Source organism: Balaenoptera musculus, chromosome 16 (assembly GCF_009873245.2).
Source record: "Balaenoptera musculus isolate JJ_BM4_2016_0621 chromosome 16, mBalMus1.pri.v3, whole genome shotgun sequence".
Classification (NCBI taxonomy): Eukaryota; Metazoa; Chordata; class Mammalia; order Artiodactyla; family Balaenopteridae; genus Balaenoptera; species Balaenoptera musculus.
In genome coordinates, this window is record NC_045800.1 from 79492039 (window position 1) to 79507672 (window position 15634).

Consider the following 15634-nt stretch of genomic DNA (forward strand, 5'->3'; position numbering starts at 1 on the left):
GGAATGAAGTGGATAGAGGATAAGGGTGAGGAAAAGTATCAACTCTTGGGCTGGGTCTAAAAGTATGCGGTCTTCAGGTTCCAAGGAGGAACATCAGTGTTAGGATCTCTGCTGCTTTAAAATCCATCCATTTGGCCTGACAGCAACAACAATAATTCATAATAATAATAATTACCAGGCAAACATGGATGTGATACTTACTGTGAGCTAGGTACATCACATATATTAAGTCATTTAGCATACTAAGTGCTTTGTATCCACTAATTCACTTAATCCTTGTAGCAACCCTACGAGGTAGGTACTATTATTATGCTCACCTTATAAATAAGGAAACTGAAGCCACTTGCCCAGAGTCACACGGTCACTTATGGTGCTCACGATGGCAGAACCGGGGATGAGCTATGCAGCCTGGCTTGAGTCTGTGCTAGGTCGCCTCTCCAAATTCTCTCCCCTAACCCAGCCTCCTTCCTGGCTTCCCTCCTGTCCCCCACTCAAGTGGCCAAGCTAGATAAAGAGTACATTGTGCTTTAAAATTCCAACTCCATGTTCTGATCAGAGCTGGAAAACCCTCCCTGAGATCTGTTTAATAGCTTCAGTGGTAAATCTGCATAGCCCCCAGATCAGGAATCAAGGTTTTTGCACATCTGGCAAATCCTTAATGATGAGGAAACAGCCGATAGATAAGCGGAGCTGAGTGCCCTGTGCAGCCTTCCCTGTTCCCCAGGAGCCCCCACAAGCTTGGCCTCCCAGAGACCAAAAAGGGGTCTAGTATGGAGGCCACTCTCCTAGCTGTTGAGCTGACTTCTGCCTTTTCCAGGTCACAACTACTGCTCAGTGAACAATGGTGGCTGCACCCACCTCTGCTTGGCCACCCCAGGAAGCAGGACCTGCCGTTGCCCTGACAATACCCTGGGCGTTGACTGTATCGAGCGGAAATGAAGACAAGAGTGCCTCGTTCCCTCTCTAAAGTATTTCACAGCAACACCCTACTTGAAAGGGTCCAGACTGAAAACTGTCTGACCTGCTGGCTAAGTGGCCACCAGGTCCAGGGCCAACCCAGCCTGAGCCCCAACAGCATTGCCCTCACTGTTCCCCAAAACATATGCCCTGCAATTCTGGAATGGGAAAGCCTCTACTCCTACACAAAGACAGAAAACCTCTCTGACCCCAACCCTCAGACAAGCTTATACAGCCCTGAGTGAGGATTATATGCCCCATCCTGGTGCTGGAAACTTTCCCCAACCTTAACACCCCAGTGGTGAGCAGAACCTCCCCAGGCCTGAGCTGCCCCTTCCCTGTGGCCTTACGAGCTCAGCCTCACTCTGAGATACCCATCATCCAGTCAGCTGCTGAACACACCAGCCAGGATTGTCTAGGCAAGGCTGTGAGCAAAGGAGGGAGTTAGCCCTCCCACACTTTCATCTTGGTGCTCTGATTTCCCTCTTTGTACTCCAGGCTTTTAACCCCTGAGTTCTGTACCACCTGCATCCTGCCCAAGGCCCACATTATAGAGAGCAAGCCCTGCTTTTTGGTCAAAACCCACCCTGTCTGAAGGATACATGGGTATTTGGTGGATGATACTGAGCAGCCTCTCCCAGATAAGTTATTGGCATTTCAGCAGTAGTCTTTGCTACTCAAAGGCTCAAATCAAAGGAGTGTCCAGTAGTAGGAATTTCAATGTGTAGAGTCAGATGTTTGAGGATGGGGATTCTATTGATGTGCCTTAAATTATACCAAAGATTACCAGAGCACTTGGATCCTAGCATCTGGTCTCTGGGGCGGCACAGCCCCACTGCTGACACCTGTGTCCAGCCTCCTAATGGAGACCCATCTGAGACACAGGATGGGGCTGGTACCAGTGATGACACCCCCTATAGTCCCTCACCTCTGGCCTCCACCCATGAGATCCAATCTACAATCAACCCTAAGCTTTCTTCTCCTTTGTTTCTCCCTCTATCCATGGCCCTTGCTGGCTGTATTCTCATGCAAAATCACAATCCAGGAGGGCCAAACTGAATATTTATACTAGTGATCCAGACCGTTTATTGCTCATTGGTGTAATTAAAAAGACCATTGCCACATTTCCTGTGTATGTTTCTACAGTTTGTTTAGAAAACCTCTCCTGACTATATATAGCTAGTGGGTTTTTTTGTTTGTTTGCTTGTTTTTTTTGTCAACTGCTTCCCAGAGTCCTAAAATGATAGAAATTTTGGATTGAAAGCTGAGAATAAAGAATTGGAGTCAGTAAAGATCGGGGTAAGGGAGTAGAGAAGACTCAGAAGTATCTCAAAGAGATTGACCAAGAGCAGGAATGGAAAGCCCAAGAGAAAGGGTGGAGGAGGGGATTTAACAATAGCAATGAGAAAAACTCTTAAATAACGCCAAAGAAAAAAATGGTATGTTCCTTGCCAGAGAATGCTTATACACTTGACATGGAAGAATATGCCTGTTTTTCTCCTTAAGGAAGAGACCCCTCTTCTTATCTGCAAACCTCAGGACACTCAGCCCCTCCCACCCCCTTTTCTGCAGTACATGAGACCTGAATCAAGAGAGCCTTTCCTTGAATAATTGGAGTTTGTTTTGAGAGGCACACATATCCCCAAGAATCACAAGGTTTGGGGAACACATGGGTCTTTTATATAGCCCAACCCCATCAATTAGTTTAATTTTATATTTATCATTCCATATTGAGTCCTCTATATCAAATGTTTTGTCATGACTTTGTATAATGTTTATAACTATCTTATTCATTTTACTAGACTCATTCTAAAATTTTGTAAATGATAAATTCTTTAACTGTGGAAACCATTGAAGGTGCTTATTAACTGTTCCCCAGATTTGTACAAGTATTGGATGATTCTTTGAGTTTACAGCTGTATAAATATTAGTGCAGAAAATAAATTTTTTTTTTTTGTTAAAAAATCTCCCTCTATCTTGTATGAATGAAGATATTTAATCTCGGGGGGCGGATTCACAATGGAAAGATAGCCATTTAATAATCTGCAAAACCTATTTAGTCCCCAGTGTTATAAGGGATGGTTTGTTTCCCAAGTGAGTCCCTGAACTTAGGGGCTGATATTTGACTTAAGAATTAATTCTGTTGTGGACTTCAAATCACCCTTTTAAACATTGTTTTCATTTTTTAGAAAAATTATAGCTAGAGGCAATAGGGTTTCCTGATTCAGTTCTGAAGATGAGCTGTGCTTTTCTCGCCTCCGGAACAAAGATACCTTCCTGACCTTGGCCACGGAGTGAGACCCCCGTTCTGTTCTAAGCTGCCACCAATGGGAAGTGCCACCCGTGCTGACCCCTGGGGGGATGAGAATGGACTGTTGACTTGGACAGAGTGAAGGGGGCTCAGAAATAGCAGGAACAAGGTGCTCAGAGCTGAAGTTGTAGAGAAGGGACCTGGTACGTCAGGGCCTGCTTGTAAAATGGCACCATAGTGGAATCAGTTACAGCCTGCCAATGTGGATTTATTGACAGGGACAACTTACGTTAGGGCTAAAACTTCCAGTGTTTTATTCTGGTCATAAAATCATAAAGGTGATGTCAGGGAAGATGGTGGAGTTAGGAAGGTTTAAGAATCTATCCATCCGTCAAAACAGCAGTTGAACTGGCAGGAGACGTCTGAATAAAGTACTTTGGAACTCTGTGTCTAGTAGAATGCTTGCAGCACCCAGGAGAGAGCTTGATGAAAGGCTGATAAATTTTGATCAATTTCCTCTTAATAGTGGCAATCATCACCCACCCCTCAGCCCCAAGACATTCAGCTGTGGGGACAGCAGCCCACGTTCCTGGTGCAGCTTGTCAGGGCCAGGGTGAGTGATAAGAACAACACTGCTCTCCAAAAATCAGATTTGTGGGTTCTGATTGCTGCTTTTAATTGTTGGGAGGCCAGCACAGAGGGAAACCTCTTCCTGATGTTGGATTTGGCAATGATTTCTTGTATATGACACCAAATGCACAAGCAACAAAAGAAAAAGACGAATTGGTCTTCATCAAAATTCAAAACTTTTGTGCATCAAAGGAGTGAAATGAGGGACTTCCCTGGTGGTCCAGTGGCTAGGACTCTGCGCTCCCAATGCAGGGGGCCCGGGTTCCATCACTGGTCAGGGAACTAGATCCCACGTGCCACAACTAAGAGTTCGCATGCTGCAACTAAAAAGATAACTGCACGCGGCAACGAAGATCCCGCGTGCCGCAACTAAGAACTGACACAGCCAAACAAATAAATAAACAAATAAATATTTTTTTAAAAAAGAAGTGAAATGACAACCAACCCATGAAAGGGTAGAAAGTATTTATGAATCCTATATCTGATAAGGGTTAATATCCAGAATATGTAAAGAACTATAACTCAACGATAGCAACAGCAAAAACAACCCAATCAAAAATGGACAAAGGATTTGAATAAACATTTTTTCAAAGAAGATACACAAATGGCCAATAAGCACATGAAAAGATGGTCAACATCATTAATCTTTAGGGGAAAGCCAATCAAAACCACAATTCGATATCACTTCACACCCATTAGGGTGGCAGATGGCTATCAAAAACAAAAACAGAAAATAACAGTGTTGAGGAGGATGTGGAGAATTGGAACCCTTGTGCATTTCCAGTGGGAATGTAAAATGGTGCAGCCACCGTGGAAGTCCATTTTGTGGTTCCTCAAACAGTTGAACACAGAATTACCATATGATCCAGCAATTCCACTCCTAGGTATACACCCAAAGAAATTGAAAGCAGGAGCTCGAACAGATATTTGTACACCAATGTTCATAGCAGCATTATTCACAATAGCCAAAACATGAAAATAACCCAAGATTCCATCAATAGATGAAAGGATAAACAAAAGCTAGTGTACACATACAAGGGAATAATATCCAGCCATAAAAAGTAATGGAGTTCTGACACATGCTACAACATGGATGAACCTTGGAGTCGCTGTATTAAATGAAATAAGCCAGTCACAAAGGAACAAATATTCTACTTATGTGAGGTACCTAGAATAGACACATTCATAGAGACTCAAAGTAGATTAGAGTTTACCAGGTGCTAGGGGCAAGAGGAATGGGGGTTATTGCTTTCCGGTTTCAGAGTTTTTACTTAGGGTAATGAAAAAGTTTTGGATATAAATAGTGGTGATGGTTACACAATATTGTGAATGTACTTAATGCCACATGTACACTTAAAAATGGCAAATTTTGTGTAATATATATTCTACCACAATTTTTAAAATTACTAATGTAATATACCAAAAAAACATTGAATGTACACTTTACATGGGTGAATTGTATGACATATGAATTATAATCTCTATAAACCTGCTTTCTAAAAATACACTGTAATTTAAAGAAAGGCGAGTTACCTAAGATTGGCAAAATGCTGATCATTGTTGTAGTTGGCTGAATTCTAAAGATTCCAAGATTCTAATCTAGGTGCTTTGCAGATGGAATTAAGATTATTGGTTAGCTGGACCCCGAGAAGCCAATCCATCTAAGGATATCTGTGTCTCCCTTGCCCCCTGGTTTCCTAGCAGGGAGGGAGGGAGACAGGAGAGTGAATCCAAGTGTTTATTCCCCTCTCCCTGCCAAGTTGCTGAAGGCTATCTCTACGCCTTGACCACCGAAGGTCACTGCCCCTCTCCAGGTGTCCCCCTTCCCACGCTGTCTGCTAGGGTCCCAGGAACCACTCCCTTCCCTGGTCTCTGGACCTCAGGGAGGTAGCAGCCCCCTGGCACTTTCCCCTAGGACTGCTCCGTTCCCTCTGAGGTTCCTCACACCCCAGCCGTAACTTTAAACCTCCCTCATATTATCCTAACATGGGTACATCTGGCTTTTGTTGAGACTGCGACTGAAAAAAAATTGCACAGCCTAAAAGCTGAGAATTATGTCCTATTCAGCAGACTTACTGAGGACTTCACAGTCTCTCAGATCACTCTGAGGCTAGGCTCCAAAGAGGCAAGGGAGGAGCAGGATAAACAGGAGTTTTTGCAAAAACAAAAACCAAAAACCAAAAACAAACAAAAAAACCCCAGGGAGCCGGAACATCAAAAGATTACTGTTAATTAAAGAAAACCAGACATCCCAAGTTAATGAATTGAGCGCTTTTCTATATATGGGAAGATGCAAGAATCTGGGCTTCTTGAAACTGTTCATTTGATATGCACCTTAGTATTTAGGGCCAGTGTTCTGGTTTTCTCCATCCTGAATCCCCTCAGGGTGCATGGTCCAGGGTGACTGCAGTGGCTGATGGCAGCAACATCCTTTGTTTACTGATATGGCAGGTGACATTCTTCGAGCACAAACCCTGACACGTAAGTTTATAACTCTATGATCTCCTTTTGAGTATGTTTTTAAATGTTTGTAGTTTAGTTAAAAAAATTTTTTTTAAAAGCTTTTTTATAACCACACCTCACATGTACTTGTGTCCAATTAGGATACATGTTAGTTACAGTGTAACTAGCAGGTATGAATTATACAGATGTACAGAAAAACGTACCAAAAAGTCCTATTTATTTTGTAGCTCATTTCGCTTTTCAGGCGCAGAGCCTGCAACAGGCAGAAAACTTAATTTCGTCACTCTGGGGAATTCTAGTTCAATACAGTAATTGCTCAGCCACTCTGGGGTCAAACTCAGTTATATTAAGGAGCATCGTTGCCCAGTCCTTCCTCAGGTTCTCCCCCAGAGCCAAATCTAAGCTCCCTGTGAAACTGAGCAGGGCCCCATGGGGTCCTCTTGGGCACAAAAACCTTTGTGTCCCCAGTTTCTTATTTACAGGATAAAGACTTCAGCCGCCTAGACCTTCCTGAGTACCACAGGGCAGATTCAGACAATTACTAATCAGGGAAGGAAAGGAATGCAGAAACAGAAGAGGGCCAGTCAAGAAACTATAGTGTAGCCATTAAAGCAGGATCCTGGTTCCTCCTCAAGGGATATACATAATATCTTTGAGTTCTTCTGCGGGAATTAAGGCCCCCATCCAGGTGGAGGATGGTAACTTCAGGCTAAGCACAAGATTCCTGGAACACCACCCTGTTACCTCACCACCAACCAATCAGAAGAAAGAACACACCCTGCAGCCCTCACCCCAAATTTTGCCTGTAAAAACTTCTCCCCCAAAACCATCGGGGAGTTCGGGGTTTTTGAGCACCAAGCCATTCGTTCTCCTTGCTTGGCCCTACAATAAACCTTTCTCTGCTCCAAACTCCTGAAACCTCACAACTCAGATGGGATTCTAACCCATTGTCTTTTAATTGAGATCTCACACCTAGTGTCAGGACTTAATGAAGCTCAGGTTCTTCATGTCTCAGCTCAGAAGGAATTCAGCAAGAGGCAAAGTGAGAGGTAAGAAGTGGATTTATTTAGAGAGATATACATTCCATAGACAGAACGCGGTCCATCTCAAAAGACGAGAGCGGCTCCGAAATATGGAGTCGTTTGTTTTTATGGGCTACGTAATTTCATAGGCTAACAAGTGGGAGGGTTATTCCAATTATTTTGGGAAAGGGGCAGGGATTTCCGGGAATTGGGCCACTGCCCACTTTTTGGCCTTTTACGGTCAGCCTCGGAACTGTCATGGCGCCTGTGTGTGTGTCATTATCATATGCTAATATATTACAACGAGTGCATAATGAGGCTCGAGGTCTACCGGAAGTTGAATCTTCCACCATCTTGGGCCTAATCGGTTCTAACCAGTTTTCGTCGTATCCTCAGTGGCTATGTCATCCTTTTAAAGGTTGTGCCCTGCCCGCTTCCCTCCTGTTTCACTTCGAGGGTTCCGTTTATTTAGCCTAACTATGCATGGGGCACGCGAACTTGTGTCTGGTAACACCTGGAGCTTGTGGATGTGCTACTTTAGGATGCCTGCAGCCTTTCCCTCCGAGTGGCCCTCCGGGGGTGCTGAGGTGCTCCGAGGCTCTCTTGCCCCAGGGTCTCCCTCCGTGGGTGTCTTTGGTCCCCTGATCCTCGGGGGTCGCTCTGCAGCCTCCTCATCCCGACTGCCTGGACCACTGCGGCTCCCCGGCCCTTCTGCAGACGGGGTAAGTTGCGCTGTTCTCCCCTCCCCGAGGGAGACAAGGCAGTCGGTGGGCTGCCCTCCTCCCTCACTGCCCTTTCTCGGGGGCCACTCTCCTACTCCCGCAGGCTCGGCTCCCGGGTCAGGAGTGCCCTGACCTCCTCCCTAACCCCCACCCCCTGCTCTGAGTTCTTCTGGGGGCGGTGAGAGTGGGGACTCCTCTGCCCTCAGGCATGGCCTTGCCAGTCTTCGGTCTCACACCTTGTTCACCATCATTCCAACAACAGCCCTCCTGGGACCAATGTAGTCCCAGTGGTGTAGTCCCAGAGGGTCGGGGTGTAGAGAGAAAGGACACCCCATAGCTTGATGCTTCCAACGATTGATTTACCTGCGTGCGTGCACACACACACACACACACACACACACAGTTTAAGAGGCCAATAAAAATGGGACTTCCCTGGCGGTCCAGTGGTTAAGACTGTGCTTCCACTGCAGGGGGGCACGGGTTCAATCCCTGGTCGGGGAACTAAGATCCCACATGCAGCACGGTGCGGCCAGAAAAAAAAAAAAGAAATAATAAGGGTAAAACCGATCCAGAAAGGCTTTTCAGAGGGAATAAGATGTTGGGTCTTTAAAAGACAGACACACTGTGCAAATATAGTTGCTTTGATCAGCAATCCTCAAAGCCAATTGAATCTCCTTCTCTATTAAGCCATTTCATTTTAATACTTATAGCAGCTAACTTTTCTTACCTGAGGAATAAATGTTGGGGGTCTGATTACTAAGCCCAAGAGGGCTTCCACTATTTCATTTATCCACTCATGGATTTAGTTTAAAAACTACCACCATGCATTGAGTATCTGTTATGTGCATATATGGTGTTGGGCCTCAGATAATAGAAATGTTAACATTTAGAATTTCTTTCTTTCTTTTTTCTTTTTTTTCTTTTTCTGGCCACGGCTTGGGGCATACGGAACCTTAGTTCCCCAACCAGGGATCGAACTCGTGCCCCCTGCACTGGAAGGTCAGAGTCCTAACCACTGGACCAGCAAGGGAAGTCCCAACATTTAGAATTTCTGACACTACAGAAGGCATGAAATGAATGGTCTTGTAACAGAAGTAGGTGAGGGGCTTTCAGGCACATTCCCTCAGGAACTGAGCTCTCTGGGGCCAGGGATAGTACTGGGAAGGGGCTGCAATCAGGACCTATACCTCCTGCCTCTGGCATTTCCAGCTGTCTTATGTCTTTTGCCCTCTGGCTGCTGAGCCTGTGGGTCTTTGTTCCTCTCTGCTCCATGGGGGCCTCTGGTGTCCTTGGCGTTGATGCCCATGTGCCCCCTGCAGCCTCCCAGGCCCACTACTGCCGTCTTCCTCCTCAAAGGCCTCCGAGGAGAGGGCAGAGCACGGAGCAGACCCCGCCTCCCCATGCCCCTCAGCTCCTTCCACAGTACCGCCCCAGCTACTGCACTGAGGGTGACAGACCCTCCGGAAGCAAGCAAGGGAACTGAGGACAATAGGAAATAGTCCGAGGAGGATGCAGCCCTGCACATCTCTCAGCCTTGCTCCTGGGCCCTGAGCCCTGCCTGCCCCCTGCTGTGCGGGTCCGCACCACCTGACAGGCTGCCCTGCCCGTCCCCGTGGGGTGCCTCACTCCGGCATCCTTTCCTTTCCCTCGAGTCTGGGTTATTCAGTTCAAGGTAGTCAATGAAAGACTTTGCAGGACAAAAACACATCACGTTACAATAACATTTTATGGGGAATGGGAATACAAGTGCAAAGCGAGAAAGGACGTCCTAAAGGGCTTATTCACAGCTCTTTTCAACAGCTGGTGGTAGATCGGAAATGCTCTTGTATTGGGGTTCACTGGATACGTGTGTGGAGCGATTGTAACAGTTTTATTTTTTTTAATACCAACATGGACAATACACCTGAAGTTACATCTCTTCACAACTGAGCGAACCTATGATGAAAAATGTTCCGAATAAAAATGTAAGAGGAAACATGGTTTTGCAGAATTCTTTTCACAGATCCTGGAGCAAGCAGGTTGAGGAGGGCTGGAAGGAGGTGGAGGCAGGGCCCCAGCCCCCCTGGCGGAACGGTCACTGACTGCCCAGCTATGGCTCTGAGGTCCAGCACTGCCTGCTCCCTCCCCTCTTGAGCCAGGATGCCTAAAGCAGAGTCCCTTACTTTGGAGAAGAACCCTTACAAGGGGCCCTTGTTAAAACAAGACACAATTAAGAGATGGAAGGGCCAAAAAGCCTTGAAAAACAGGCTCTGAGACTGACGCCCTGGTTGCTTGAAGCGCAGGCGAAGGTAGACGGGCCCAGACGACAGTGTGAGAGCTCTCCAGCCCCATTGCGTCAAGGTTTCTCCTTGGAGGCAATTCCAGAGGAGACCACTAGAGGGCAGGATACACCTCTCAATGCCTGCTGGGCATGGGGGGCGGGGTGTTGAGGCTCCCAGGCCTGGCCGCCCACGTAACTTTCCTGAAAGAAGAGGGGTTCAAGCTTTCCCACCGTCCTGCTAAGGAACTTTCTTAAAAGTCAGTTGCCTAACCTGCCACCAAAGGAAGTCTAAATGTTAGTGTCCCAAATGTGTTCAAGCCTCTACATTTTATTGCAGATTTCCCCCAAACAGCCCAGCATTTCCTCCCAGAGTCTTTTTTTTTTTTTTAATTGAAGTAGAGTTGATTTACAATGTTGTGCTAATTTCTGCTGTACAGCAAAGTGACTCAGTTATATACATATAGACATCTTTTTTTTATATTCTTTTCCATTATGGTTTATCCCAGGAGATTGGATATTGTTCCTTGTGCTGTACAGTAGGACCTTGTTATCTATCCATCCTATAGATAATAGTTTGCATCTACTAATCCCAACCTCCAGTCCGTCCCTCTCCCTCCCCACCCCCCCTTGGCAACCACAAGTCTGTTCTCTATGTCTGTGAGTCTGTCATCTCTATTCAGTAAGCATTTATAGACATCTATACATGACATGAGGAACACACAGTGACATGAGGAACACACAGAAGTATTCCTAAGTGTGCCTCTGTGTACACGTGAGTGTACCCTTCTCTTCAGGGACCAGGTTCCCGGTGTACCTCAGTGGAGAATGACACAGAATACAAGGCTAATTCCAGACAATGAAGGCCCCTTGCAAACAAGACGTTGTCCTCACCCACAAGTGTGTCTCGTTGCTTAGTCAACATGGGTACCAAGTGGTGCTGAGTTCCAACATTCAGGCCTTTAAGAGATGAAATAAGGGAGAGGGCTCAGCAGGGATCCCGGAGTGAGATTTCCTTTGCTGAATGTAGTGGGAAATGGGGTCCCTCCTCATTAGAACCTTGTGAAGTAGAATTTACTGTGCCCATTGGTCAGCTCAGGAAACTGAGGCCCAAAGTGAAGTAAACGCGGCAAAGATCATGCACTTTGTATCAGAGCAGAGTCCAACTCCAGATCTGGTTTGCTCTAAAGGCTGTGCTTTCACATCCTTCCCACCTTTCCCTTACAAAATATTTTAAGTGGAAATTTATTTTTACTTTATCTTACTTTATTATTTCTTTGTATTTAACACATTCTCATTTAGAAAACTGGAAAATAAATGTAAGGTACAAGAAAAAGAAATCACCAGAAATCTCATTATTCAGCAATCATCTCATTCATACATTGGTATCTTATCCCAGAAATGTTCTAAAAATTGTTATATATATTTTGTAAAAATTACATAAGAAAAGTGGGATCCTGCTAAATATACTTTTAGGTATTTTTGTTTTCCACTTAAATGTGCACGTGAACAGCACTTTTTTTTTTTTAAATTATTTATTTTTGGCTGTGTTGAGTCTTCGTTTCTGTGCGAGGGCTTTCTCTATTTGCGGCAAGCGGGGGCCACTCTTCATCGCGGTGCGCGGGCCTCTCACTGTCGCGGCCTCTCTTGTTGTGGAGCACAGGCTCCAGACGCGCAGGCTCAGTAGTTGTGGCTCACGGGCCCAGTTGCTCCGTGGCATGTGGGATCTTCCTAGACCAGGGCTCGAACCCGTGTCCCCTGCATTGGCAGGCAGATTCTCAACCACTGCGCCACCAGGGAAGCCCCAGCACTCTTTTTTTAACCTTTTTTTTAATTGAAGTATAGTTGATTTACAATGTTGTATTAGTTTCAGGTGTACCAAAGTGTCCTTATTCATTTCTCTAGGATAAATTCCAACTCACTATTATTTGAAATTTTATGGCTTTTAATAAATACTGCCCAGCTGCCCCTCAGAAAGTTTGTACCAACTTACACCCACCAGCAGGAGTGTTTGGAAGGGCCCATTCCCTATATTTTTGCCTTTGGGTGATTATTTTTCTTCTTCTTTTTTTTTTTTTTAATCTTTGACAATTAGAAGATACCCACGGGGGTGTTGTTTATTAAAACCTAATTCTTTTAGTTGAGTTGAACTTTTTAAATGTATACTCCTATTTTAATTTCTTTTGTAAATTGAGTCTTCAAGTCCTTAGTTTTTTAAAAAATTGGGACAATATTACTGATTTATAAGGGCTCTATGCATTTTAAAGTTAATTAGCCTTTTGTCATAGATATTGCAAATAATATATCCCAGGGGTTTTTGGGTTTTTTTTTGTGGTTTCTTTACCATATAGAAGGGTTTAATCTATAGGTAGTCAATTTTACTACCCCACATACCTCCCAAAGCAGCGTGAACTAGAGTTAAAGCACTGACCTAGAAGTCATGAGGCCAAGCGTGTCCAGGTTCTACCCTGTAGATAATATTTTCCGAGACGGCCTCAGCACCGTCTCCCGTCCCTCATGTTCTTAAAGAGTTGTGTTGGGCTTCCCTGGTGGCGCAGTGGTTGAGAGTCTGCCTGCCAGTGCAGGGGACGCGGGTTCGGGCCCTGGTCTGGGAAGATCCCACATGCCGCGGAGCGACTGGGCCCGTGAGCCACAACTGCTGAGCCTGCGCGTCTGGAGCCTGTGCTCCGCAACAAGAGAGGCCGCGATAGTGAGAGGCCTGCGCACCGCGATGAAGAGTGGCCCCCGCTTGCCGCAACTGGAGAAAGCCCTCGCACGGAAACGAAGACCCCAACACAGCCAAAAATAAATAAATAAATAAATAAATTTAAAAAAAAGAGTTGTGTTGATGTGACGTTGTGTTGATGTGATGTTGACATTCCTCCCTTTGAGAAGCAGGACCACGTTCCCTCTCTGAATTGTGGGGGGGATGTGTGTCTGTGACTACAGAGGGGCTATGGTGTGATTTCTGAGGCCAGGTCTGCAAGGTGGGACAGCTTCCATCTGGTCCTCTTGGATTCTCTCTCTAGGAACCCAGCCTCCATGATGCGAGGAAGCCCAGGCCGCACGGGGCGGCCACGTGTCTGGGCCGGCAGCCCATCCTGAGGTCCCAGCCGACAGCAGGCATCAGCTACCAGACATGCAGGTAAGAAGACCCCCCAGACGAGTGCAGCCCAAGCCACTGGCTGACAGCAATCCCACGAGCACAGCCCAGGTGACCCCAGTCCACACCCATGACCACGAGAGATGATAATAAAATGATTATTGTTTTCAGCCCAGTGTTGGGGAGAACTCGTTACAGAGCAATGGATAACTGGCATTTGCTGGGGATGACTGACAGTAAAAGCCCTGAAACCATGCACTGCCCTGGCCCTTACCCAGTTTTGTTATTTGGAAAGTGTGAATTGTCACAAAGCAAGCAGGATCCCGCTCTCTGGGCAGCACATCACGGCCGCAGAACTTGAACCCTTGATTGACGCTGCCGTGCATGGCTGACACACAGAGTGGCTCTTCAGCACAACCTGTAAGCAGCAGGCAGGCTCTCCTCTCTCTCGAGACAACTGCTTCCTTCCACTCAAAGGGAAAAACAAGAAGAGGAAGAGCGGCTGCCTCGTCTCTGCCGGTCATGGAATACATCTTAGCAGATGATCAGATTTGAAACTGCTTTGTGTCCTGGTTCACTTGGTCCAACCGGGAAATAACCGGATTTGAGTAGGAAACACCTCTGTGCCGTTGAGATGCAAGTGGGATCCTTCGGGAGGGGAAAAAAATAAACTGATCATGAAGTTTGAGATAAACAGCAGCGTTTGGTGTGTTTAGAGGTTCACTGGGGTTTCGGGTTTGGGCTCGAATAATTCATAAGTGAGGGATGGTTTGCTGGCCCTTCGGCTACAGCCAGTTGGAGATGAGCTCTTTGGGGTCCTTGTTTGTGGACGTGCCCCTTCCTGCAGTACATCAAGCAGACGTGCGTTCCAGGAGTGGGAGGGGTCTGGGTGAAGCCTGGGTCCGCCACGTGTTGGGACAAGTCCCTGCACCTGTCTGAAATTAGGGTATGAATATCCATCTCCTCGTCACTGTGGGGCTGCCTGGGATGGGAGGTGAGAGTGCCTGGTGTGCAGCGAGAACACGGGAAGTGTTGGCTATTTCTGACCTTGGCAAAGCACTTTAAAAATTCACGTAATGCTTTCACCTTTGCTAAGCTGTGGGAAATGCAGTGTAAATACTTCTGTCCTGCTTCCTGTGTGATTGCACTGCGGCACAGGAAGAAGGTTAAGTCTCTTGTTTAAGGTCTCACCATTAGTGCATTTCAGGTATGACATGCAAATGGACCTCTCTCCAGTGCCAGAACCCATGCTGTCTCCATAATCCAACCATCTTGCGTGAAAGTTCATTCATGCTGTGCATTCCTTGAGCACCTACTTTGTGCCAGATGTTGGGGATAGAAGCAGGATTCAGAGATAAACAGGAGGATTGGGAGGGCCAGGCCTGAGCTGAGTCTTGAAGGGAAAGAGGAGTTTGCGAAGCAGATAAAGGAAGAGAGGGCATTCCAGACAACAAGAAGAGGGTGTGCAAGGGTCAGGGGACTCAGGAATCTCAGACAGTGTTGTCAACAATGGGCCACTCTTTAAGGGGGACAGGAAAGCGTGGGACTCCTAGAACTCCATCCCTGAGCCCTTGAATGAGCATTAATTATGAATTGTACCCCTGCCTACCCTGCAGGAAGGCTAAAGGGCAGGACTGGCCCATGATTCCCTCCCAGAATGACTGGTACCCACTCACGACTCTCATCCTGCCCTCTCCTGCCCTTGGAGGGCACAGCTCTGAGACGTTCTCAGCATGGAGCTAGTAGCCTCTCTTGGCTTTCTTGAGTTCCTACCCTCCTTTCCTTGTCCCCATACCCAGGTGTGTAGACTGGCTCCTGCCTCAAAGGTCCAGGAGAAAAAAAAAACAAAAGTAAAACTGAAGTAACAGGCAGGTTCTGAAATGTATCATCACCCCCATTACCATCAATGATGCCACAGCCTTTTTGAAAACTGAAAATAGAGACAAAGAATTCTAAGTCCTGTTTCCATAGATATCAGCTGAAATCTACATGCTAGCAAGGATTCGTGGAAAGTAAAATAAAACACATTCGTTTTCTTAAGTCATTGTAAATCTTGGACTATGAAATCATATCAGCCAATTGGAGTAGAAAGATTTATACAGGCACACCTCAGAGATATTGTGGGTTCGGTTCCAGACCACCCCAATAAAGCGAATATCGCACTAAAGCAGTCACATGAGTTTTTTGGTTTCCCAGTGCATATAAAGTCGTGTTTACACTATGCTGTAG

General features: G+C 46.1%; 1 protein-coding gene across 2 annotated transcripts in view; it reads left to right on the forward strand.

Moving 5' to 3' along the window:
* NID1 (nidogen 1) overlaps window positions 1-2081 on the forward strand; it is a 94768-nt gene extending 92687 nt beyond the window's left edge. For both annotated transcript variants that reach the window (XM_036829301.1, XM_036829302.1), the window contains exon 20: window positions 818-2081. In XM_036829301.1, coding sequence (XP_036685196.1) covers window positions 818-939 — 122 coding nt within the window. In that variant the 3' untranslated portion in view covers window positions 940-2081. The remainder of the gene's footprint in view (window positions 1-817) is intronic.
* The last annotated feature ends 13553 nt before the right edge of the window (window positions 2082-15634 follow it).